Below are 26,607 nucleotides of genomic sequence, written 5' to 3'. Positions count from 1 at the left end.
TGTGTGTGTGTGTGTGTGTGTGTGTGTGTCAGTGAGTGTTTACATTCACGTTTTATTTTGTCCAGTTTCTCCAGTCTTGGAGTTTCCTTGGTCCACTTCTTATGTTTAACATAGTTGGTGAATGAATATTGTATTTGATTAATTAATAATCTTGCCATGTAGAATATGGAAGATGTGATGGCCCCCACCTCTCTGTATACTGGTGCGGGCCCTAATTAACAATAGTATAGTGCAACATTTGGTCCCTTTCTCCACCCCCTCCAGCCCCCTCTCATTCCACCAGTCTACTATCTGCTTCACAAGTCTCTGGGGTCTCATAAACTAGCACACTGAATTTGGACAATCCAACATGTGCTTTGTTTCCCCCCGACCAGGGCTTATCCTCATTAATAATCTCCCTGTCTTCTGACTTTTTCCTGCATAAACAATTTCGATGATTGCATCATTTGTTCTATGTATTTTACTTTTCTTTCTCTCTCTTTTTTCTTTTTTTTCTTTTTTACCACTCATTCCCTTTATTCCTTTATATCAAAGGATGATTGGTCTGTTTTTCTTGTGTTTCTTTATCCCTGTCTCAAATCCATCTTTTATGCGTCACTCTGTTTTTGTGTGTGCCTCTGGCCCATCTCTGTCTTACCCCCATTGCTATTTGTACCCATGCAGCTGCAGGCTTCTCTAACACCCATGACCAGCAGTGAGAGGTGCTCTATCAGCAGAGGGTGTGAACGTGACCAAGCGGGGACTTCCCTCTCTTCCTTGGGCCACAAAAGCAGGATGGTCGGCAACAGAACATCAGCACCAGCAGAAAGGCACCCGCTTTTGTTTGCACTTAATGGATGCTGCCCATTCACTTATTCGCTCCCGTCTTCAGTCTTAGCTCTTTTTGGATTTTTTGGGTTTCTTTTCTTTCAGTCAAAGCACTGCTATAAAAGGGTTTTTTCTTTTTTTCCCCTTCCTTTTCTGTGCTATCAGAAATAAAATCTCTGCTCGAGCAGCAGTACAGTTGAGTGAACATATCACACAAAAGTCAAAGGTGTCTTTGATGTAAATCCTCTACTTCATCCATCATTCTTTAAAAGCTCCCTGCAGATGTGCACTCAGTCCCCCTCCTCACCTGAGTGGTACTGTTCCACTTCACAGATTATCAGTGGTCAGGCCAGCAGACCACGATGAGCCTTGCCTTGTGGGCCCCTGAGTCAGGAGTTCAGGGCCCCTACTGCCCCCCAGAGGGAGTGCCCGTGGACGCAAGGGGAGGGCCAGGGCGGCCCCGTTTGACAGCTCAACACACAGGGTCTGCTGGTGACCAGGGGGCCATCGAAGGGGGCATACTATACTGCTTTAGATCGAACCACACCCCGGTTCCATCCCCCAAGCCTCCGAGCTGTTGTTCCCCCAGAGAAGAGGGTGTGTTTGCCGGAGAGACCAGGCGAGGAGAGGCAGGGCCCGGGACAAAAGATGGTCCTCAGTCCAGCACTGTTCTGCATGGTAGCGGCTGTATTCTTCTCTCCTCTTTTTTGCCTTTTCTTTTCTTTGGGGTTAGCTGCCTTTGTGGGGATGTGATGGAGGCCGGGGGGCAGATATGATGGATGGAATTGGGGGTTGCGGACAAGCTGGGGGGGCCACAGGGAAGACAGGGATGGAGGGGCCCAGTGTCGTGCTCCCTGTCTGAGAGGAACGTGCGAGGCGTAGGGTGGCCCTGGGTGGTAGGCGTGCTCGGGCTTGGGGGGGTGGTGGGGTATGGTTTTCTATGTTGTGTGTGTTTCATTTTGAGGGAGCGTGGATGGAAGCAGGGGGGGAGGGCGCAAGTCTTGATAAGAAGAAGTGTGTATGGGACATGAGGGCCCATGCAGAATATATAGCTGAGGAAAGATGTATGGGGAATTTGCCAAAGATGAAGGTACATGCTAAGGAGAAAAAAAAATCACTTTCAAGCATCGTGTGGGATCCAGCTCCCTGATGAATCTATGAGAAAAAGTCCTACACAAGCACAACTGCTCTTAAACTGACAAACATTGTGCTGTACAATTATACAACAAGGTTTATATGATGCCCTCAAAGGTCACATATCTTTATAATCATCAATTGCTTTAAATTTGCATGATAAAAATGTAGCAAATCTTTTGAATATTAAATGGGAAGAGAGTCAAGACTTATGTATTGCACTGATCAAACTGTGTGTGTGCATATGTGCTTATAGTGTGTGTAGGGTGTGTGTGCATACACACTGGGTGCTGCTGTACAGTATGTAGAGCTCAGTTCTCTGGGGGTGAAAAGACAGATGAGGGCTCAGTGTTGGGACTAGGCCACAATATTTCATCACAGACAGTATAGAACCAGGGCTGGATAAATTGTTTAAAATAATCATCATCCTATGGCCAACAACCTATAATACCACACACACGCTTACGTGATGTTGCCATCAATCCTGAAACTTCACTCTGCTCTTCATGTTTCTTATATAATCTCCATTACATCTCCTTTATTTCATCACATTTTAAGGATTAGGGATACTAGTATTCCCAAGGGATCGACCTCCTCCTATAGCTCCCTCACTGCACCTTGCACTATGGAATTTCCTCTTGGCGAATCAATGACAGGCTGCTTCTCAGCTTGTCTCCTTCTCCTCTGTCCACCTTGCGATGTGGAATGCTCTAATCCACAGAAACACACAAACAAGTGCTTATAACCGCAGGAGCACCTTCACCAATTTACATAAAAAAACAAACACCCATTCTACCACCTGATGGTGTTTAAATTCAGAATATATTGTCATTTGACAGCTAGGAACAAAAAAACATTCAATGTCAGGTGATCAGGTGATCTTTTTCATGGATCTTATTAACCAATTATGTGCTTTCAAAGCTTGTTTGAAATGTTTCAGATCATTGTTGGTGACTTTGAATGGGGCTTTGAGACGAACAGTAAAAGTAGAAACCTCATACCACTTGCACTGTAGTCAGATTAACTCTGATGCTCTTTGTCGACTCATACAGACCACCTGCTGCATGACAAAGCGCCCCTACGCCACATTTTCGCTTTCCCCTGACCAAGAAGGACAGAAAACCTCCTCCTGGTGAATTAAAGACAAGGGGGTAAAAAAAACAGAAAAACAAAAGGAAATCAAGGCAAACGCCAATCTTCCGCCCATCAGATACCAATCAAAGCCTGGCAACCTGCTGGCATCCCTCTGGAGGACTGAGATCACTATCTGGCAACATGCTGGTTGTCCAGTAGCAGGCAGCCTGGTGGCTGTCACCCAGTGCCCAGAGAGAGACATCCTCTTAGGGCTGTGACAAAGGTGGCTGGTCCTCAGGGATTACCCATTAGCATGCTAGTCTGTGTGTTTAACACTGGCCTGAATGGAAAGGACAAGAGCCAGCACCCCGGTCTATTCTTAAGCAGGGAAGTGTTACTGTTTCAGCTGCTAATGCTGCTCTGACTTATGCATATATACGCATACATGCATATATATGAGAGGAATTTTTGTTACCATCGGTATGCTGACTGAACGACAGCTCTGCTATTTGAGATGATACAGCTACCGCTGTTGCGTGGCTAAATTCATAAACTAATATTTTATTGTTTATTCAATGGTTTCAGTTATGAGAAAATCCAAGAACTTGAGGCTATAGCTATACAAGCTTTGAGCTTGAATCGCATTAAACATGTATCTTACTTTCCCCGAACCGCATGGTTGGCTTTGACCTTATGTGCTGGGCCTTTGGTGGTTATCAGACTGTGACATGCACCGATTTGGAAGCAAAAATACACATTGTTTGTTGTCAGAATCAGAATGATTAGACTCTTTATGGGGTGAGAGAATGGCTTGAAACTCACTGATAAACAGAACAAATGCAGGGATCACAGTGTGATCCCATTCTGGGATTCATTCTGACATGTGAACAAGCACAAGACATGGAGGTTGAAACCAGGTGGCTGTCAAAAGTATTGCTGAGTTTCTCATTCAGTGACACGAGCAATGGTGGGTGGTTTAGTTATGTGTATGTTGGGGTAACGCAGTCTTTTCTCATTCTGCGTGGATGTGTTAGCCTAATGATGTGTAAAGACGCCTGTATGGAAATGTGTATTTGTGATTGTTCTCAGCGATTGTGTTTTTGGATGTATTTGTGTCTGTGATTGTGTGAAACGCTCTTCTTTCCGTGCTGCTGTGTATGTGATTATGTGCTCAGACTCGCTGGCTGGTGGCTGATAATAACACAAGAGGCCGTGTGTTTGTGGATCTCTTAGCTGAGGAGATTCCCACCGTGCTCAGCGTGTCTGGGCTCTGTGTGTTTTTGGGGTTGCACGCGTGACTCCGCCAGCTGTTCTATTCTCCTGTTGGCCCCCTCAACCCTACCCAGCCCTCGCCCCTCGCCGACCCCTCCTTCCCTCAGAGGCCTGCTCTTCATCTGATAAGGGCCGCGCTGGCCAAACCCTCAGCGGAGCTCCTCAGAGCCCCTCAGAGCTGCTCCGTGCTAACAATGCCACCGCCTTCCCCTCCGTGCTCACAGCATTTACATGTGAAAACACTGGGTCTTATCTCCAGTTCACTGGAGCTATGGCACAACAGCCAAGAGAGTGTGCGTGTTGGTATATGTGTGAGTGAAAGTGGCCTCGAGAGAGCGCTGCATGAGTAAAAGTGAAGTGAACAGTGGACCTCTTATGTGGTTAAATCTGTATTTATGTCCCTACCTCAGATCTAGTTCCCTTCTCTCTTTCTATTAAAGAAATATTAAGAGAAACCACACGAGCAAATTCAATATGCAATCACCTCAAGAGTCTCATTCAGCACTAGTTGGAATTAAAGGTCTTTATTATCAGTGGGATATTAGCCAGCTTTATCACACTTGCACTGTATCCAATAGCCAGTGGCTACGGTAATGCCAAATGAAAGACCCCCAAGAGAGGAAAACTAGTCTCTCTGCTCCATCACCTTGGAATATCGCCATGGAGTCTGTTAACAATAATCCTCATCTGCATGAGCATTAACGTCACCGCTTCCTTCGCAACTACACCCAAAAACAAAATGCCTCTTTCTTAGTCTCATCTTTTACCTCTTGTTTACAGCTCTCTGCGTCATTGCCCACTGAAGGTCCACTGACTTCAGATTGATTTGGCTGGGTCTTCTCCTCTGGTGGGCATAACTCTGGGCCAGAAAACACTATTTTGCAGCTCATGTAGAAATTCTCTTCTGCCAATTCACCAGCTGCTGGGCAAAGAGAGAGAGAGAGAGAGAGAGGGAAAGAGAAGTGTGCAGGCTTTTAATTAAAGTCTGTGTGGTTAAGGGCTCGGGCTAAGCAAACATGGGCCTCCAGCATCAGAGTTTAAGATGAAGTAGAGGAGAGCGGGGTGAGGAGAGAAATGGTCCTTACGTTGATCATGGAGGAGAGGGGGTGAGGGGGAGAGAAAACGAGGGATGAGGTGTGAGGGTGGGGAGATGAAAGATGAGCAGCCCTGGATGAAGGACTAATAGGAAGAGAGCGGCAGGTAGAGAGCTGGGAGAGGGGATGGGGTGTTGTACGGTCGGAGATAGTATCACGTGTTATCTGCTGTATCATAATGGGATGCGGATATTGGGATGGGAGGGGTTACGTGGGGTGTAGGGCTTTTTTTGGGGGGGTGGGTGGCTGGGTATTATAATTATAATTAAAATAGGGGGCGACAAGTGAGATAGTGCACAGTCAGTCATCCTTTCACTGAATTGCATGTCAGGCATGTAGATAGTTGCCATGAATCCTAGAGGTAGATACGAGCTTAAATGCTTCAAAACAAAACCAGAACTTGACATTTACAACGCAGCAGGACACGGACAAGGAGCTTCACTTCAGCACAGGTCGAGTCTGCTGAGCTTCCTCCATTATGGTGACATGGTGCCATCTATTGGTGGAAGAGTAGAACTGCAAGGCTCTGCTCAGCGCCTATAGCAAAGAGGACATGACAAAATGTGTGAGGGTAAAATATGGATACTTATGGACTCATAAGGTTCCTAGCTCCACTGCACTGACTGCCTCTTGGCCTTTACTTTAATAAAAGCTGTGTTTGGTTCATGTCAAGCATATGTCAGTTGTTAGCAGCTCTAACACAGGGACAGAAATGACAATAAACCTCTGTTATGGTTTGATTGACAGAGCAGTTAAAGGCTTCAACGGGTTAAAGTAAAGAACTTCCTCAATATAAATGTAAGTTTATGTCACAAAAAAATGGAAATTGCAACATTACATCTCCAGGAAGACTCACACACGTCACATCAGAGTCAGGATTTTATATTACTTTCAATGTACAGAATACAGGGGGTAAACAGATCATGATGGGAAACATGACAAATATGTGAATATCTAAACCTCATGAGAACAAATTAGGAAAAAGAAGAAATGGAATTTGATCTTAAATATTCCATAAAATAAAACCAAGACATAAACAACAGAGCATCAACTTTCTCCTGAGAAATGTTTTTTTTCTTCCAGTTTTACAGCAAATTCTGTTTGACTCAATAAACCTTTGCACAGTTGAATATAATAAAAGTACAGACAATTGTGACACATAATCATTCCTTTGGAGGCTAACATCCTTGGAGAAAAAGGTCAATAACGATTATCTTTGGTTTGATTGGTTTTCTGGCATCCGCATCATCACTGCGGAGGCTAGAGGAAAAACTACGCTGCGAAGCAAACACTACATTTTCTAACTGTTACACATTCATCTCTCACTATAAACTCTAAGCACTTTTCTACTTTCAAATAGATTTCTTTACTCTCCTATCTCCTATATACAGTGTCACACAAACCAGGTCAAAAGACAAGAGTACATCTAGAACACAGATCCTTCAGATAGGGATTTCATCAGCTGTTGTTTAATACTTCTGAGGATGATTTTCCTGAATGGAACACAGATTATTACAATAACACATGTCGAGCAGAATTTGAACAATCTGATCTGAGATGAGATCATTTGAAATGTGTGCTGTCATGTCAGTCAACTGTTAAATCTTTGATCAGGCTGATGTTCTTCGAGGCTATCTATGCCCCAAAACACATCACATATAAAGGCACTAAGGGCCAAACCGGCACAGAAAAAGGCCTCAACTTGCAATGCTTTGTGTTCAGTCCTTTTTATCATAACATAAAAAACCCCCAAACATTATTGGTCTGTTATTCAGACAGAAATGTAATAAAACCCTGTTATCTTTGCCAGCAGATGTGTCTCACTTGCTCGGAGGAATGATCGATGTGTCTCGCTTGCTAAAGATATATACTTTGCTTACATAATCTTCACCAAGCATCATTTAATGAAATCTCAATGGTCCTTCTCACATTTTTTACTGGAATTTAACCAAATGACAACAAAAAAATACTGTGAAAATAATCTTGTGAAAAAAAAAAGACCAAAAAAGCTCCACTGACTTTTGGAAATGTCTCTCGCTTTAAGTACCACCAAGTAAAACACAAAGTGTGTTTTGTTTTTACAGGCCACAGACTTGGTTCCCTGTTTACATCAACAAGGAGGAAGCGGGTTTAAATGTCTAAGTACCTCTGACTGGCCTGCTTTTGTTTATCATAGCTGCATGTGTTGCTGTTGAGTTCTGTCTTCGTTTTGAATGAATCGATTTAATCAAAGTTCAGTGAGAGTAAGGCAACAACACGTCATTGCTGAAATTCTAAGTACAGTAAATCATCAGATGTACCAGTGATTCTCAGCAATACAGATTTAATCTAGCATTCAGGTACGTTACCATTTAAACACAATAAAAATCTTTTAAAAACTTTACTCTGGAAAATGCTGTGGATGTGAAGTGTAAAGAAGAGTGGAGAAAGGAATATCACAAAATGCTGCATAATTTTCATTCAGTTCTTGAAGTGCTGCCACAGAGAAGAATAACACCATTGGTCTGATTATACTACAACACATTGACCATTTCAGGCCGTGCCCCATTTTGTTATCATTATATAAGATATAAATGAATGGCAGTTTTACTCCTACTTCTTTGGACACACAGATTGTAGTGACTCTTATGTATCATACACAGTACCTCTTCAACAGGAGCACTAAACTGACGACAGATGATTGAATATGCAACCGATTAAGGCGTAGTGCAGCCGTGATCCCAGCAGGGGGAGCCAGCAAACAAGATCAGTCTGGCAGCACAAGCTGGTCTCAGTCCAGTGCCTCTGTGAGCCGAGGATGCTGTTCAGTTTCTCAGTCCCTGTTGAACCTCCTCAGCAGGTCTCTGTTGTGGACTGTTCCCGGGCCTCACGCAGCCCTGCAACCTGGCCCTTCAGACCTTCAGTCTTTAAGTTCTCACTCTTATCAGTCTGAAAAATAGAGCGGCTACAGCTGGTCCGACTCTTCCCTGGAGCTGGAAGTCGGCTGTGTGCCCGAGGCCACGGTCTGGGGTGTGGAGGGAGCAGTGGTGGGACATGCTGGAGGGCGGCTCGAAGGGTCTTGCGGGCCCTCGTACTGAGGCAGCTCACCCTCTGATGGAAGCTCCCCGTCCTGGAGATATGGAGGAGGAGGGAGATCAAACCAAGGAGGCCGACTGGGGACAGATGAAAGAAAGACAGTATGATATCAGGTTCATGAGGTATTGCATAAGGATGTACAATGATTATTTCTTCACCAACAGCTGACAAGATGTCAGGATGTACACCCCTTTCTGATTCTAATCTGATATGAATCAATTCCCATTTTTTGCTTATTTGATTTACGCTGCCTCTACTAAACCTTCTTCCTACTATTTTACTTGTTTTCCACCATATTAGTATTCACTTTGCCATCTAATTTGTGCAACTCTGAATATGACAAAAATATATTAGTATATCAATGTTGAGATATTACAGTGAATACTCTGCGTTAATGTTTTTAAATGACTTATGATGAGTTTTTCTTAGCGCCATTCTTCTTTTGTTAATTGAGTCTAGGAGTAAATGAGTATCTATCAGATTACAGGATTAATTCTTATTATGCCTTCCCTGCTCATATTTCTAAAAGCATTCTTTACTATGTATGAAAATGTATTGTATGAGACAAACCAGTGAACAAGCGAATGAAATGACACTTTTATTATCTCCCATTTATTTACTAAATTAGCTTACATTAGCCACAGTTGCTATTTGCAAAATCCACTGTTTCAGTGTTTGGTTTCTGGTTTAGTCCTGGTGTGCAGTACAAATCTTGCTTCATGCTACAGACAAAATGCTATAAACTTCCATACAGCTGTGAGAATCATTATTCCTGTCACCTGGCATCGAGAACAGCTTGTGAGTATGAGGGAGGTGAGTCCATGGAGAGCCCAGAGCGATACAAGGTCCCAGACAACAGCTGCAGTGCCTGAGGAGTTGAGCTGTACTGGCCCGCTGCGGTGGGGGAGCCGGGGGAGAGACCTGGACCTCCGGGATGGACGTGGCCCCGGTCCAAGATGACCAGACGGGACAGCAGCAGGGGCTGGTGGTGGTGGTGGTGGTGTGAGCTCCCTCTTACACCTCTAGGCAGCAGGACGCTCCGCTTCCTCTGGTGGTGAAGCACCAAGGCCAACAATGCCACCACTAGGACGAAGATGACGGCGCTGCCTATGACGGCGTAGGTGATGCTGGGGTAGTAGCGCAGGCGATAGTCCAGTGTCACAAAGTCCTGGCCGGGAGCTTCTGCAGGAGAGAGGAGAAGAGAAAATGAAGGATGGGATGATGCATGAGCCTGAGGAGAAGTGACAGTAGTGTGAGAGACAGAGGGAGGGATACACAGAGAAGAGGTGAACAACCTGACTGAAAAGGAGGCAGAGGAAACAGAAGGACGAGTTATGGATTTGAGGAGCCGGGGGAATGAAGACGGAAGCCAAGTGGACGGACGTGAATATCAAGCAGTAAATTGTTTTCTGGTTCATTTTGAAATGTCTTCTGTGTGATTCAGTGGAGGCAGCCTCTTTTGGAGATGAGAGCGCGACATAATAAGCATAACAGCAGTCAGCCTCTCCCCGAGAGCTCGAGCATCTTGTACAGTGCAGAGGCTACTTTTGAAAAGTAGGAACCCAATTTAAAAGTAGGGACCCCACTCTTTATTATGAAGAAAGGGAAAGAACAGAAAGGCTAAATAATTCTTTGTGAGGGCAAAACAGCTTACAGCAGCTTTAGATAAAACACGACTTGAGTTGCTCGGCATTGAAGATGAGAGAAGGCAGAGGAACACCAGGGGCCGTCACAGATTACCATGTTTGTCACAGGGAAAAGGGGGGAGTCTGCAAACTACTTAGTAGTCCGGAGAATGTTCACGATGAGAGCTGTGGCCAGCAGTAAGAAACGCACAGCAGCCAACTTGCTGGCCTGGAACGAGGAAAGGGACTAGTGTAATGCCAGAGAGCACTGCATCTTATTAGTCCAGATGGGATGAGGGAATAGCACTTAAACATTTCCTGCTGACTGATATTACAGTGTGAGAATTTCAATCAGGCACTCGGGGTGACGCTCATGTAAATGGTGTTTCAGCTGCTTACCGGCAGACAGTACTGTTGTACTAAGGAGAGAGAGGGAGGGAGAGTGGAAGGAATCCTATTTATTACGGATCTGCAGAGAGGCTGTGCTAATGAGGAATGGGTTACATAAAAGTATTTTACAGTTGCTGTTTCAGTTCAAATTACACTAATGCCTCAGGGGCCAGTAAACATCAAACCTCTGTGTGCCTCATAAAAGGTTCAAAACACTCACTGAGACACTTTCTATGTTCTGTGTTTGAGCTTTTTGTGCTGCTCCCCAATACACTGCATTCTCAAGGCTAATATAGTTAAAAGACCTCACATCTCTGTCCACTACCCATCATGCTGACAGTTGAGGATATTGCACAGAAAGCTTGCCAGGAAATGACCATTACGAGATATCTCGGGGTTGAATCAATAGTCTGAAAATGCTTCCATCTGTAAGGATTAGATCCCCAGAAACTGCAAAGCAGGCAAGCCTTTTTGGAGCTTTTTGAAGTATTCCAGGCTTACATTGACTTACAGGCTCTTGGGGGATATTGTATTTAGTAGAGATTCCCTCCACATGTACAGGTTTGAGCCACAGGGCTGCAGAGAATCAAAGTGAACGTGCTCAAAAAGCCAACCAGTGTGACTATGCTGTCGGGAGTTGCAGGTCTGATCTACATTGCCAAATAAAATGCCTATGAGAGTAAACCCTGTCTTTCTAACTCAGATGAAACAAGTGATGTGATTGGTGATTGTAAGCAGATTGTAGTACCTTCACACAGACTGAAACTAGCTGTTTCCAGTCTTCATACTAAACTAAGCTAACCCGCTGCATCAAAATCAATGGCCGGACATGAAAGTGGTATCAATCGTCTTCTCACACACTGCAAAAAAAGGACGTGTATTTTGCAGAATGTCAAACTGTGCCTTTAAGAAAACGGATGCAGGGGGTTAGAGAGACTATAAAAGCTCAATATTTGTCAGAGTATTTGTGTGGACAAACCAGTAAGCTATCATTAGAGGAACAGTTTTCTCTCTTTCAGACACCATGCTGCATGTTTCCCCTGTCTACCTGACCTTGAAGGCCTTGAGGAGCCTTTAGTTGTGTGTGTGTGTGTGTGTGTGCACCCACTGTTGCATTCCCAGCTTGGCATACAGCCTATTTATGAACCAATGTGTAGTCAGGGGCCCCATGCCTTAATTAAATCTAATCTAATTCAGATGCTCCACCCGCTCGCTGCCCCAACCAGGCACCAGCCAATAAAACAAGCCCCCTCGACCCCTCCCTTGTGATTTAAAATTGGCCAGTCCTTCACGCTACCAATTAATTATGAACTGGACTGTCAGCAGAGAAAGGCCAAAACAAAGAAGAATTATTTCCATAATTACCTAGTAAAAAAGCACAAATAAAGAGATCCCACCGCTGCCACCCTACGCTGCCTATCAGGTTTCAGTGCAGTCTTTTAGGAGTGGAGAGTAGCACACACAAAAGGAACTCATAATGCTGTAACATTAACAATGGCAGCCTACTCAGTACATTAGCAATAGAGGGCTGAAAGGCTTTTTCGAATCTCACAAGGATGAAAAGAGGGAGAGAAAAAGAGAAAGAGAGTGAGTTACACACCAGCACCTTATGGACACATGCACTCAGGACACAACTATTAGTTTCTATCTGTGAATCCTGACGTGAGCCTTTAAAAGTAAATTTCATCTCCGTAAAGAATGGATTCACACATCAAAGTACTGGATTGCTGAAGCCGAGCCCAGATGTTGTGTTTAAGGAACATTAAAGGAAAAGTGGGGGGTGGGGTGTCACACGCTTCTTTTATTATTCTTATTTCAATCTCTATAAATTAAACATTTCTGCACACTTCTTCAAGATCAAAGATGTTAATCTAACTGAGATATAGGAATGATTAAAATCAATGAACGTGAGTGGTTTCAAACTTATACTGTTGCACAAATATCTTTGCTTGCACTATGTGGACTCAAACATGCCTGGTCCTACTAACATCTCTGACAGTCTTACTTTGTACAGAATTCACTTGATGAAACTGTCATGGATCAAAGTTGAACATCAAAGTTCACTAGCGACTTCCCTGTCTTGTCAAACTTGACATGAAAGGATTAAGTACATTCACTCTGTCGACCAGTACCAATGTTACTTGGACACCGTTAACCTCAGAGGGAGCGAAGTGAAGAAGTGAAGAAGTGAAGGAAGCTTTTTCCTGTATGCTCATTCAATTTCATACCAGCCTTGTATGACATAACAAAGATTGAAAATCTAAAGACCTGCTGCGTGGCCTGCTGCCAAGTTGAAGCTGACAGTTGGAGCAGATCAGTGATTCCCAACCAAGGGTACGTAATACCCCATAGGGTTCTTTTGCAGTCACTAGAGGTTAACGCTAAACTCCAAAAAGCATAGCTAACAATTTCAACAGATAAATAAACTGTTAGAAAATAGTTGGCTAGAAGTATGGATGAATGATTGATAAAACAACATTGTGGTTAATGTTTCAATTAGCTAAGAGTGTAAATAAATCGGCTGTAGAAGCCAATGAATACACAGTTGACAGAGTTAGATAAGCAAATGGTTACAAATGTTAGCTGAAAGCATCTGTCGCTAATAATGTAAATCTGACCAAATTGACCTTAATAAGTTAGTTACATACAAAGAGACAACAGCAGTGATATTTTAAACAATATGGGCATGGTCTAGCTGTATGATGGGCTACGTACAGCTTGAATTTGATACACTGTAGCCTGCTACACTGGTAACAAAGCTAGGTTGTACTCTACTCAAAATGACCACACTGACTGTACAACTGAGTCTAATCCATTGATGCTTTTATTATGTAACTTTTTAAAATACTAGCAGTGTGTGAGAGTTTTACATAGAGCTTTTATTCTGTGGGCGGATCAGTGAGTGATAAAGATTAAAGGGAAATTACCAGGAGCTTCACAACGTCTTGACAGGGAAAACATTACTCCTCTCAGAATTTCTGGGTGTAGCTGCCTGTTAAAAATGGGTCTGCAAACGCAGAGGATGCACTTGTGTTTCATATTAAAATCCTAACTCTGTGGTTCTCCCAGGGATGTTGGAGACTCTACCAGCACCTCTTTATAAACCTGCCATATGTGGAGGCTCGGGGAGAGAGGGGGGGGCAAGGTGCAGCCTTTCAACTAGGCCACTTTAATTACATGAGAGTGCCTCCTCTCCACATCTCTCCATCTCATCCTCTCCCCTCCCCTGTCCTCCCCTCTCGCCTCTGCTCCACCATGGCTGGTGCCTTTTGTTTCCCCCTCTTGTTTCTCCTCTAATATCTCTCTCTCCCTCCCACTCGGCTTATATTAGCCCTCCCCTCTCCTCTACTCCCTGTATCCCACTCTACTCTGCTCTTGTTGGTAATTTACTGACATAGAGATGACATGTACCACATCTTTATGATATACAACAACTGCACTCAGCCTGGATTATGCACTCAATAGAATGCTTATCAATGGAAAAAAAACCCCTATTGAATCTCCATTCAATCTTTCTCCACTTTCTCTTACTTTCATTTTGCACAATCCCACCCTGTTCCCTCTTTCACTGCCTTTCTCTCTCCAATGGTCTAGCTACCACTTTTTTTTTTTTTTTGCATTTCATTATCTCCCGCCTGCATCAATCTTATTACCCCTGCATGAGAGGAGAGAATTATAGGGACACAAAGAGGTCAGGCAGCACAACACTGGACAGATGAGAGGAGTTGAAGAGGACAGAGCTAGAAACAGATGTGGAGGTCTAAAGGGAGCCGGAACAAGGAGATTAATATTAATCTTTTCAACTTACATCTGCACACAGCTCGCAGACTGAAAAAACTTCAAACTAGCCTTAAATCTATTAAAAGAGGCTGAGTCACACAAACCTCTCTGCTGTATGCCTTCAGTACCAGGAATTCACTCTTTCTGCCTGCATCCTGTTTAGTGTTGCTCTCTTCTCTTTTTGTGCCATCTTTTGTAAACCTGGCAACAAATCCTCATTTCCTTTGTCGGTTTCCTTATTTCTTTTGCTTTCCGGTGAAATAAAAAGGACTAAACCTATTTCCTTGGTTGTCTGGGTGTAGCGAGGTCATACCAGGCAAGAATGCAATTTTGAAACAGTATGTGGCAATTACATGATGTAGTTTGTCCACTGTAGAACATACATGTCTTTATCTTTAGGTCACAGCAAAATGATGGCTACAGCATTGCAGCATTGGTTATGACGTGAAACCAAATAGCATCATTATATCATTATTGTCATTATAATATATAATTATAATCATTCAGTTATTTTCGGTATTTCTGTGTGTGTGTGTGTGTGTGTTTTCCTGATACATATTGCTTTGTTAGGCGCTACCTTCCAAGGACAACCCAGTGCAGCCCATGAGCAATAAAAGAGGAAGCTCTCACATCACAACAGATCTGAGCTGAAGTTAAATGAAAACAGAAATCTATTGAATCTACTGGGAGCTGCAGAGGGAGATGAGACAGAGCACTGGTGCACACATACACGCCCACAAACGCAGCAAACTGTATGCGGCTACTGAAGCAAACTGAGGGCCCATGTAAGCGCACAATGGGCTATTGAGCACGCAGTGATTAAAGCAAGCTCTGTGGCACTCCTTTGTCTGTCTTTAATCAAACTATGCAGCAGATCAACAGCCAACATGCCATTAGGTTGCTGAGATACAAGCAGGGAGCACATTCCTTCATCCTGATTGGCTGTCTGCCACTGGATATGCTAACTATCAACTGTCAGAACACACTTATCTAAGGATGAATGAAGAAAATAAAATGAAAAAAGTGCTAATAAAAGACTCCACATATTTTAATTGCCACACTTAAAACGCCTTTGAATAAAGGGAATAGAGATATTTCCCCCCCTCTGGCTCATTCCTAGGGGAACAGATAGGGGCTGCACAGATGTGCTGCACTTTTCCGATGTACTGAAGACTCATTTCACATTCACAAAGTGCCATCTTTAAAAAGAGTCCAAAGTAAGGGGAAGGGGTGGGGGGTGGTAGTAATAATTCCCTGGCTTCAGCATTACAGGGTTTGCTGCTACATGTCGAGTGTAGTTGTCTACACTTGATGGAGGGTTGGTCACGGCACACGCTTTCCCTTATTGCAGAGTCACTTTGTCTGACGTTAATTACAGGTGTGGGGCTGCTGGATCCTTTGGCAGATTTTGCAGCCCTGTTGCCACGGCTACGCCCACAACGATAGAGTGATAAAATGAGGTGCGGAACCAGTGACAGCACATTTAGTTTCATGGAAATGATGGGAACATGAGAAGAGAAGAGAAGAGAAGAGAAGAGAAGAGAAGAGAAGAGAAGAGAAGAGAAGAGAAGAGAAGAGAAGAGAAGAGAAGAGAAGAGAAGAGAAGAGAAGAGAACCACTAGGGGGCAGACAGTTCACATTTTTACTTGGCTGCATGTGATAAAACACACACACACACACACACACACACACACATGCACATCATCTGTTAGTATTGGGCGGGCATCCAGAGCAGGGGGGAGGGTGTGTATTGAGTTGAATGTTGTGTTGTGTGTAGGGGGCCATCTGGCTTCAAACATATACCCACAAAGAGATGCACACATGTGTAATTAACATACAGTCCAAACATAGAGAGTGCATAGATTCATGAACGCACCTTACAGTAAGTTCAAACGAAAGTTCAAACACGGTCACACACACAGACCGCTTTCTGATGCTCACGCACACGTAAAAACGACCATGCAAACAACATCCCAGAAATCCTTTCATCCTGGTCCAGAGTGAGCTCACTAAACCCATGCCACATGGTGGAGAAGCAGAAAAAAAGAAGTGGGGGGGGAGACTACAAACAGTAACTTTTGGTTTGTTTGGAGCACTGTTACTTTACTGACTTCAGACTCCAATTCCAGCAGAGCGGAATCAAGACGGTGAAAAACAAACTCTTAAAAGTGACTGTGGTGACCGTGGTCGCCATAAACTTGTGCTAAAAAGGATTATAAGACTGACTATCCCACTTTAACTGTCTTTCTGACCCAATTTACACCTGTTATGAAACCTGAGTCTGCATCTGGAACACACACTTGCATTGACTCACTGGCAATTTTTTGTCTTTCTTCTCGTCTGCATTCTGCCTGCGTTGCCATTTGGTCACATTTTTTATGCACACTATGCAAAACAGGTGAGTAGGTGAGGCGGTAGGAAGTTTTATCTATTGTCAACAAAACATCCAGGTGAGGTGGGGGAGTGTGCTTTCTCTGCGGGAGGTAGAAAACAAAAAAGTTAGAGAGACACAGAAATCATATTTTGCTGCTTTGCTGTAAACGTTTCGTTATTTTCTTGTTGAGTTCGGAGACGACTGCCCTTTTTCTTTGTGAATCATTTCGTCTGGCAGCAGAGCAGAGCCGGCACTGATTTTTATTTCCCAACCCATAAGCGGATACTGTCTGATGCAATCCAATCACTCTGCAAGCCTGATCAGAAGTGGCCTCATCCAGTCACATTGCGATAGTGTTCTAGCACCTTCCATTAACGTCCAATCTTCGTTACCTAGATAAGACGCCCAGATACAAACTTTAATTCCACGCACTAATGGGGTCCATGCCTCGCCTCAATCCCCGCTCACGTGTTTTTTTTCGCGATTGCACCTGAGATGTATGGTGTTTGTTCGTGTGCTGTATCTCCCAGATGAGACCAGCGGTAACTCAGGCGCGACTGATAAATTGCTTTTTGATGCAGGCATCTCTCCTTAGAAGCTGTGAAACATTAAGGTGTGTTTTATCTATAGAGACCTTGAGAGCTTTGAGGTTGGACCAGAGTCTATCGAGGTCCAGCGTCCTCCTGTTGAGGACAGTGGATATTTCATGAGGTGACTGCTTACAGTAGTCTGACACAATGTATTTGCGGCAAATGAAATACTTTATCGCTTTGACCTACACCCACATGCCAAAGCCTTTTGAGCAATTGCCTTCATGCAGTCAATTCAAGCTGCCAGCGTTTTAAACCCAAGGACTGAGAGATTCATTTATTGTGGCTGATTTTAGAATTCAGCTGAACTGTTTGAGCTTTAATTCAGAATTTCATAAAGATTTTAAACCCTCTACTCTCTCTCTCTCTCCCTCTCTTGAGACCTTGGGAATTGCACCCTTCACTTTACCGTGTGATCACCCTCGTTGTCCTCTGTTATGTGTTATTGTTTTTATAAATCCTTGCTGCCAACAAACTTCCCCCTGGTGGGACATGAAAGATTGATTGATTGAAAGCTGCTCTGCCAAGCAACGCTGGGAAGCAAAGCATGTTAACCGCTCTGCGACAGGACTGTTCCAGATCCCTTCGGCATCCCAGTATTAATATTCATGTCCCATGCTGTCACCCCGTTCCTGTTGCTGTGCCCTGTCATGTACTATATGTCTGTTCTCGTTAGCATGCACAAAGAAAGAAGGCATTAATGGGCAGCCTCTGCATGCGTGTGTGTAGTACTGTATGAGCCTGCCTATCTCTTTTCTCATTAAGAACTTCTGCATGTATTATGGTTTCTTCCAAGAAGCCATAAAATATATTTCTGTCGTACGTGTTTGCATGTGTCTTTGTCTGTCTCCATTTCTGTCCCTCCGTATGGACGTGTGTGTGTGTGTGTGTGTGTGTGTGTGTGTGTGAGTGAGAGAGAGAGAGAGAGAGAGACGCTTTAGGGAAGGGAAGTTTTCATGCTTCATCGGCCCTCTATTTGCCTGTCCTGTAATAACTTGTCCGCTCCATTGCTTGCCACTATCACCGCCCCCCCTCCCCCAGCCCCCCCTCCACCACCACCACCACCATAACACTCAGTCACAGCTTAGGCTACTGTGGGCGGCCAGAGGAGTTCAAGGGAGGTGGGTTAGAGTTAATGGATGACTTCAGCATCTGGAGAACATCCACTGAAGAGGACAAAGAGCGGAGGCTCAGATTGGAAGGACAGGACGTGCGAGGTTGAAGGTCATGTGAGAGAAAGACAAGTGACTTAATAAATAGTGACTGTAAAATAATAGAGAGCAAGGTTGGGGTTAAGAAAGACGCCGAGCTGATAAATCAAGTGAGAACTACAGTAAGTATTTATAATTACGACACAGTCGGGCTGATTTAATAACCAGTAACAATAGAAATCACTACTACTGCTGCCCCGCCTATTTGTCTCACTGTAAATGTTTTGTTTCTGTTGGTGATGACCTTTCATCCCCAGGGCTTCATGTTAGGATGATTTCTATTTTTCTTTTAAATCCATATAGGTGAGATACTTTGCAGGCATGCCATTAACAACCATTTTTTATGCTGATAATGTATATATGTCCCAGTAAAGCCTGAAACCCCTATTAGCACATTCCACCATAAAAAGAACATTGAATTGGCATTAAAAGGATGTCTCTTTATTCCTTTCAGATAATTCCAGGGGAATGGTCAGATTCTTATCAAGGACCCCTTTATCAGTGTGAATGTTAAAAATCTTTATGTGGCCTCTTTTCTGTAAAAAACTACATTGTCTACTTTTACATTGCTACTGTACTGTCAGTCTTTATTAACTGTTTGCTGCGAAATATGACTGAAGGCACGAGTGGAAGTCTGCACGTGTCAACACGCCCCCATGAGTTGACGTCATAAGGAGCTAATTAAAATTAACCGATAGTATTAATCGGTCAAAGTTATTCTAATCGGTTAATGGTTAAACGGTTAATCATGTGCATCCCTATCTGCAGCCTTTGCAAAACGGAGATGGCGCACATTGTTTTTGTAAATGAATAATCATCAAACAAAAAAAATCACTAGATTAGTCGAAAAATTAATCGTTTTACTAATAGACTAACCAAAAAAATAGTTGATGGATTAATTGGGAGAAAAATAATCGTTTAGGACAGCCCTAATCTATTTTGATGTTGTTTTGCACTTGTTTTTGCAGTGAAATAAAATGAATGTGACAAAAGGAAACAGAGGAAAAGTGGATCCATTGTACAAAGGACCTAATGCTGCTGCTGCTGATGAGGGACGAAGGGAAACAATTGGGACAGAAGAGTGGCCGCTGTAGCACAGTGGGGAAGCCTCTAAGGTATGTTTATGAATAAAAGCCTTCAGACGCTGGCGAATAGATGAGCTGTGAATATCACTTCTGCTTGTGTATCACAGAGAATCAGGCTGTGGGTGCTGCAGCAACATAGATTTGTCACTCTTCACTCTATTTGTAACAGGTTATGTACTTCAACTGTGGCACACAAGTGGGAGTTTCAGTTCAGCTCAGAAACCCTTTCACTGGAGTAGCGTTGGTTGTGAAGGGTATAGGCTATTTTTTTTCCTCTGGTGGAAAAGGAAGAATGAGGAGGGTGAGAGGTTGCTCAGGATTGTTGAGAGGCTTTAACTACAAGCCCGTCCCACCAAAACCTGACAGGCGCGGTCACCATGGCAACTGTTCTTTGGGGCCGAAAGGTGAGTTAGGAGGGTGGACACAAACAGAACTCACACAGACACACACACACACACACACACACACACACACACATACACACAGATAGTGCCCAAAAGCCTGGATGTGATGGAGATGAGTGATAAGACAGTGGAGATTAAGTGTCTTATTCAGTCCTGTGTGCAGGGATGGGATCTGCAGGCTAGAACCAGCCCCCCTCAGGAGGGACAGGAGACTATTATAAACCGCTGCCTGCAGCTACACCGGCAAAACAGCAGGCGGGATGACATGCAGGAGACACAGAGGACATGCAGACTCATCTGACAGCCTGAGTGATAGGAGGATGATATGGGGGGACTGGCTGTTGAGGGAAAATTGGTTTTAGTGACTTATAAAACTTCCATGCCATGCAGACGTACTGTAGCACTCGTTGAGGCTGAATGTTGAAGAAGAGCGCTGGCTGACATTCACAAAGAATTAGGATGTTCATTAAGCTCAAATGTGAAAATTCACAATGCGACTCGCTTACAAAATGAATGTATTTTTTTTCTTCCTTGTTGAAATATATCCCTGCCACAAAGATGATTTAACACCCCAAAGTGTCCCATAATCTGTCAAAATCTGTGAGAACAGAATTATGAGAGCACAGAGCTGAATCTCAATGCCCTGCTTTTTCCTTTTATCTGCTGTTTGTCCTGAAGGACACAGGAGAGACATAGATATTTTGCAGCTCCCGTGGATGGACATCATTCACCAAGTAAAACACCATATTTCCTTCCAATAAGCTTTTGTGTGTAATATTAGGATTTATCAGAAGTCAGGTAGAAGGTCAAATGAGAAGTTAAATGGCGCCAGAGGCAGATTGACCAAAAATATATATATGATGAAAGAGATCGTTTGATGCAGAGGAGGATAAGGCTGAGCTCATCAGCTAATGACGTTGTTATTGGAAGACTATTTTAGAAGCACACACTAAAAGAGAGACTATTTAAATCTAAGCCCAATTACATGGAGTCTGCCAGGAGCAGCAGGGTGCTGGTGCTATCATACTTCTAGTCTTCTAATAACTGGGTAATACAGGAGTACATGAGGACTGAATGGCACCTACAAGCATCCTTCATCTTCTCTCTTCTCGCTGTACTCATGGATGACATTGTTCCTTATTTCCCCCACTTTTACGTTGCTCACTCACACTCGGTTCTTTCTTCTCCTTTCCACTAATTTAAGTTTCACTGTCAGCCGAAGTCTTTTTGTCTCATAGCTCTTCAAAGCACACAAGAGGTGAACGTGTCACCGAGAGCTATACGGCTCAAAGCATTTTCCAACTTTAAGAAATGTGCTTCTGTCCTAAACCAACAACTATGTACGCACACCTCTTCTCAAAATGGGAAAAAAAGCATCTTGAAGAGTGTTGAATTTTAAGCATTGCAATAGAGGTTTGGAGTGTTTTAAGTCATTATCTACGAGTAGTGCTTATTACTGATATTTTCCAAAACAAACAAGGTTTCAGAATATTTTCCCTTTTTCTTTTAGTCTCATTCTTTCTGATGCTGAGACTTGTGGAGACAGGGAGCTCATTTGAAATTGTTGATCCATAACAACGAACCCTCCCTTTGCTTAGTCATTGCTTGCTATTGTTGCATGGGAAATGTTTGGAAACTTCTTCTATGGAGCTGCATTAAAGGATTTACTTCATTGAATCATTCATCCTGTTCATACTGGCCATTAAAAAAAGATCTCTTTTTACGTGATGAGGGGCAAAATGCACAGCCCTCATTTTGTGCACACACAAAAAAATGCTCCAACATTTATCTCAGGCTTATTACAGTCAGAGTCTTTTTTAGTGTTAAATTCCTCTCAGTGTTTCCCTGGACAGCATTTCTCCTCTGAGCTGCAGAGGAGCCACAAAGAGAGAATTTTATACTAAAAAGACTAACAGTGGAAGATGGATTTGCATATAAGGTAGGCTGCAAATTTTGTCCCCAACATCACTTACATTCAGAGTGCTTTAGGATGAGAACTTTTAGTAGTAAGCATTCATCAGAAGAATGACTGGAGAGAGAGAAAAAAAGCTGCCTTAATGTTAATGTGGGCAACTGAATTTTGTTTTGAGACTTTAAAAAAAGATTGAAACGTGACAGGCATCTAAGAGTCTACCCTGTTGGGAGGCAAACCCTGGAAGAAGCCTATAGAGATGACATGAAAAGAAACAAGTCTCACTTCTCCCATTAAAACATTTGCATTTCAGTCGCTGATTCTCAAATCCCCAATGTCGCAGAGTCCTTGAAGAGAGCGGCATGGTGTGCAGGAAATACTTACAAATTGTAAAAAAACATGTATCCTTTAACAAAACCTCTGCTAGCTGTCACTGCTGTCACACTTTCCTTGTGTAAGTGTGAGTTCACCTGCCAGTGTTTAGCCAACTCTCTGTAAAGAGCTAGCGATCAAACTGTAGTGCATGGTTTTACTGCTCGCTCTCAGGTGATTGTGTGAATTTCCAGTGTAGGTGTCAGCTTTATTGATCACGCAAGTGGCAGTTAAACCATCAGTCACTCCCAAGCTGCCACTCACACACTCACCTGCCGAGTTTGTCCCAAGGTGCCCTGGTGCTACAGATGAGATTAAAGCTTTGTTAAAAGGTTCTACTGGGGTGCAGCTTATTGTATCAGTGATGAAATGATGACAAGTCGAGATGTTCTGTCTCTTTTTTCAGCTATACAGCATTGGATTCTGTTTTTAAAACCTTTGCACTTGAAAATATTCCGTGACATCTTTTTTTTTTCTGCTTGTACATAAAGTTGCAATACTTTGAACTAGAAGTTCAAATCCAATTATTTTCATATCGTTCAGAGTAAATTAATGTAACAGCATTTCGTGATGTGTCAAAAGCAGAGCACTTAATGTTCCCGTTCCAAATACACAAGATAATGTGTTCTGAAATGATAGCAAATCACTAACGGCAGCAACATGGTGTAAAAAAAAAAAGTGAGGGCAAACTGTCAAAGCGGATTCCTATACAACAGGATTTTAATAGTACTATAAGTAAACGCTGCAGCGCTCTCAAGTTTATCTTTGATGCCGACTGTGCAGTGTGCGCACACACACACACACACACACACACACACACACACACAAACTCACAAACTCACAAACACACGCCCACATACACACATATATGAGAACCTGCGTGAGCACACAAGCGGTACATTCCTCCCGGTAACCTTATCTACTGAGAAACGGTGGTGACAGGAGACTGTGTTTCAGTGAGTGAGGTTCCAGTTGAAAGCACTTGATTTAGTTATCACAGCACAGATGATAGTTACACAGTCAGGATTAATTAAGGTGTGTAGAGATCACATTCTTAATTACAATATAGAAAATGGAAAGTTAAACAGTAAAATAATCTAAATAATAAGCCATTTTTCTACCTGGATTTGTTTTTTCCTAAATCCTGGCACTTCAATCACTGAGACGTTTGCCATACATGTGCATCATACATCAAACCCGTCAACAGCAGATTTTAAGCTTGACTGCTGCTGTAAAATCTGACCTGCTTTGAACTGTAGGTAAGGAAATAAGATACAAGCTGGAAATAGAGGCAGAGGCCTGGTTTAGTAATCTGTGTACACACACGGTATGTGTGCGCATCCATTAGTATGCACAAGGGCCAGGGAATGACATTCAAGGCCAAAGGCCAGCATTGACAGCCTGCTCAAGACTTATCTGTTAAAGGTACAGTGAGCAGCGCCCCCCCCCGCCCCCCGCACCACAGCCCCACTTTATCCCTGGCAGGCCACGCTACAATAAGTCTGAGCTCAGAGAGGAGAGGGGCCACGGCTTCAGATCAAGTGGGATAAACCCTGCAAAGATACTGTACACACATGCACATGTACACTACAGATGGCGTACACAGGCAGGCACACACAGAGCTGCAGACGTGGAACCATGTGACACGTTGTCTGCAATGAGCATGAATATCTATTGCAGACATGCACACACACACACGTATGCACACATACACAAAATATCAGTGCCCACTTACAATGCCAGCCTCCCCTTGGCTGCGCTCCTGCAGCCATTCTTCTCCTGGTTAAGAAACAGAGCAAGACCCCCTGATTCCCATTCCACCACCTAATCCCCTCTCCTTCAACAATAGGCCTGGTCAGGATGGTGGAGGCGTGAGGAGCCCCTGCGTCTTTTTATCACAGTCAAACAACAGAGCAACACGGCCCATTGCTGAAGGTCCATGGCACCTGCTCATATCGCTGTGTTCAGCCAGAGTGGAATCAATGAGCTCTGTCTGAGCGATAAGAAGTGGAGCATGATGGTCAGTTTGTGGTGCAGCTTGTACATATTTACTCTTGAGTGTGACAGCTAGGGTTGAGGAAGCATGGGCAGATTGGGGATCAGGGCCTTAAAGGGGGGGTGGGTGGTGGTACCTGGAGGTCAGAGATAAGGCCTGGTCCCAGAGCGCTGTTTGAGATAAGTATTTCAAGTCATGACCTGGCTTCTACATATGGGAGACGATGGTTGAGCCGATCTGAGAGGAATACTGTGAGGTCTTCATGACCAGCTGGGGGCTGCGTGATGAAAAACGAGGAGATGGGATGTAACGAATTCCCAGCAGGGATCTTAGTTTGCCACAGCAGAAGGCATGCTAACTATATCACCATCTCTCTGTGGTGTTTTACATCCTCGCTAGCTCTTACTGCATCTCAATCTTTCTCTGGTCTTTCTCCCACTGCTTCTCTCCCTGCACCTCCATTTGCATCTCGCACATCAAGCGAAGCACACAGCTGGAAAAAAGCTGACTGACGGCTTCTTGAAGACCAAAAAGGCTGAGCAGCAATGTTCGATAAATTGCCAAGTTGTGGTGAACAGCATTCCTTGGCACCTGGCTATTTTTAACACCACAGCTTCATTAACCACTCGGAAAACAGAACAAAACTCTTCTTGTCGCTGAAGGGAAAGGTTTTTCAGGATCCAATTAGGATCGATGTTCTAAAATCAATTATGCATGTATTATACAGCAGGGGTTCTCCGCCTCTTGTAATTTGAGGCCTACTTCTTTTCTGAGGACCACCTTCTGATGTAAACACTAAAAAAACACACAAAAAAACAAGATGACAAACTAAATAAATGAATAAATAAACTGAGCTTTAAATACTCTGTGTGTTATGTCACTGTCAGCTGAAAATAAAGACTCTGCTTACACCCAGGGAGACATTTGGGCCTACTTCTGGGAAATAATGAGACCAAGTCACTGTGAGATGCTGATGTGCAATATATCATTCAAAAGAGCTTTTAGTTTGTTCCTTGCCTTTGAAATTTGTGACCATCACAATGGAAAAACTCTGGCTCTCATAAAAAGGTGGCGGTGAAGGGCAACAGAAATTTGATTGCCTTGTTTTGACAGAGGGGGATATTGACTGGCAGCCAGTTTCCAGAATGAAGCAAGGTCAACTTGTGTGAGCCGAAGCTTCAGGCTGCTGTCTGCTGATAGTTCCATCAGTTCATTTCGTAAACACAGTGAATCGAGCCGTGTCTTCTGAAGCAGGATCCACAGATATAAATATAGAGGTTTTCCATGTTGTGGGTCCTCTGTGGACTTGGAGAAGGGGCCTCCAAAGTTTCCCTTATGTGAAAATACGTTGAATTGCCCCGCCTTGACTCATATTTTCTTGAATATATCATAGACCAGATTTACACTGATTGGTGTAATGTTCAAATGAGGCGAGAGTGATACTCTTGTGTGCACCTTTTTCTCCTTAGTTCAAAAAGGCGATGAAGCACACGTCTTCTTGAAAGTCACTTCACTTCCCTGTGGTAGCAGAGCTGCAAATGATCTGCATCAAATCTTTCAGACAGAGCAGCAAAACACCTTGGGCTGAGGCCATTTCTTTTTAATCCTATTAGCATTTTGTGCAGACAACAGACAAATGTCACGCCGTTGACATTTTCTTTGAGGCTGGACTTTCCCTATGTAACAAACAGTGTATTCTCTTGGTGTCTGGTGAATTCTCTTGGGTTTGTTTTGACAACAGCACAATGTATTGTTGTCGATGATGCAGCAGGGACTGTGCCAAAAAACCTGTATAGTATTTCCAATCAAAACCTTTTTTCAGGAAGTAATGATTAACCTTTTTCACAAAGCAGCAGATCCTCATAATAGCAGCATTTCTAACAACAGTCTGGGTTTTCACTTCTTCCTTTATGAATAAAAGTTGACTTATGTTAACAATTCTCCTGTCCACAGTGTCATTGGGGAGTGGTAGTGTAAACACATTGCAGCGCTGGACATTGTTAATGATTTCTTGCTGAAACTACATGAATATAGAAACAACTTAGCTAGGTTTCAAAATGGTTTTGGGGTTGAGTTGTTCATGTGAATATGTGATTACTGAATATGTGTTGCCTGAGGCTTATCCCTTTTCCTTAGCAGATATTCTTTTGGCCTCCAAACATATCATAGGTGCTTTGTGTTTAAGTGTCTCTGTTTACTGCCTCATTTAACAGAATTTCGCCACATTCGACACGCTGTGCTTTCAGCTCAGCACCACTGCTTGCTGTAATGAGTAAAAACTTCTCAAAAACTTCCTCACTTTTTCTCACCATGCAGTTTGGAGCTCTTGCTGGGGCAGGGTTTCCTCCCACATTACTTTCTCATTTAAAAAATGATCCATTTCATGTCGCCTCTGAGGAAATGTTAGGTAAT

The 26,607-nt window shown here is 43.4% G+C and overlaps 2 protein-coding genes across 3 annotated transcripts in view; both read right to left on the bottom strand.

Moving 5' to 3' along the window:
- LOC146986056 (GTPase HRas) overlaps positions 1-26,607 on the bottom strand; it is a 236,183-nt gene that overhangs the window by 145,025 nt on the left and 64,551 nt on the right. The gene's annotated exons all lie outside the window — the stretch shown is intronic.
- Positions 6,248-26,607, bottom strand: part of ldlrad3 (low density lipoprotein receptor class A domain containing 3) — a 77,683-nt gene continuing 57,323 nt past the window's right edge. For both annotated transcript variants that reach the window (XM_085779632.1, XM_085779631.1), the window contains exons 5-6: positions 9,236-9,638; positions 6,248-8,533 (exon numbers count right to left, since the gene is read on the bottom strand). In XM_085779632.1, coding sequence (XP_085635758.1) covers positions 8,326-8,533; positions 9,236-9,638 — 611 coding nt within the window. In that variant the 3' untranslated portion in view covers positions 6,248-8,325. The remainder of the gene's footprint in view (positions 8,534-9,235; positions 9,639-26,607) is intronic.

This window comes from Trachurus japonicus, chromosome 6, assembly GCF_045865225.1.
Source record: "Trachurus japonicus isolate A0001 chromosome 6, Traja_1.0".
NCBI classification, from domain to species: domain Eukaryota; kingdom Metazoa; phylum Chordata; class Actinopteri; order Carangiformes; family Carangidae; genus Trachurus; species Trachurus japonicus.
Note: the sequence above shows the minus strand (reverse complement) of the source record. Positions and strands in the feature narration are given on the sequence as shown.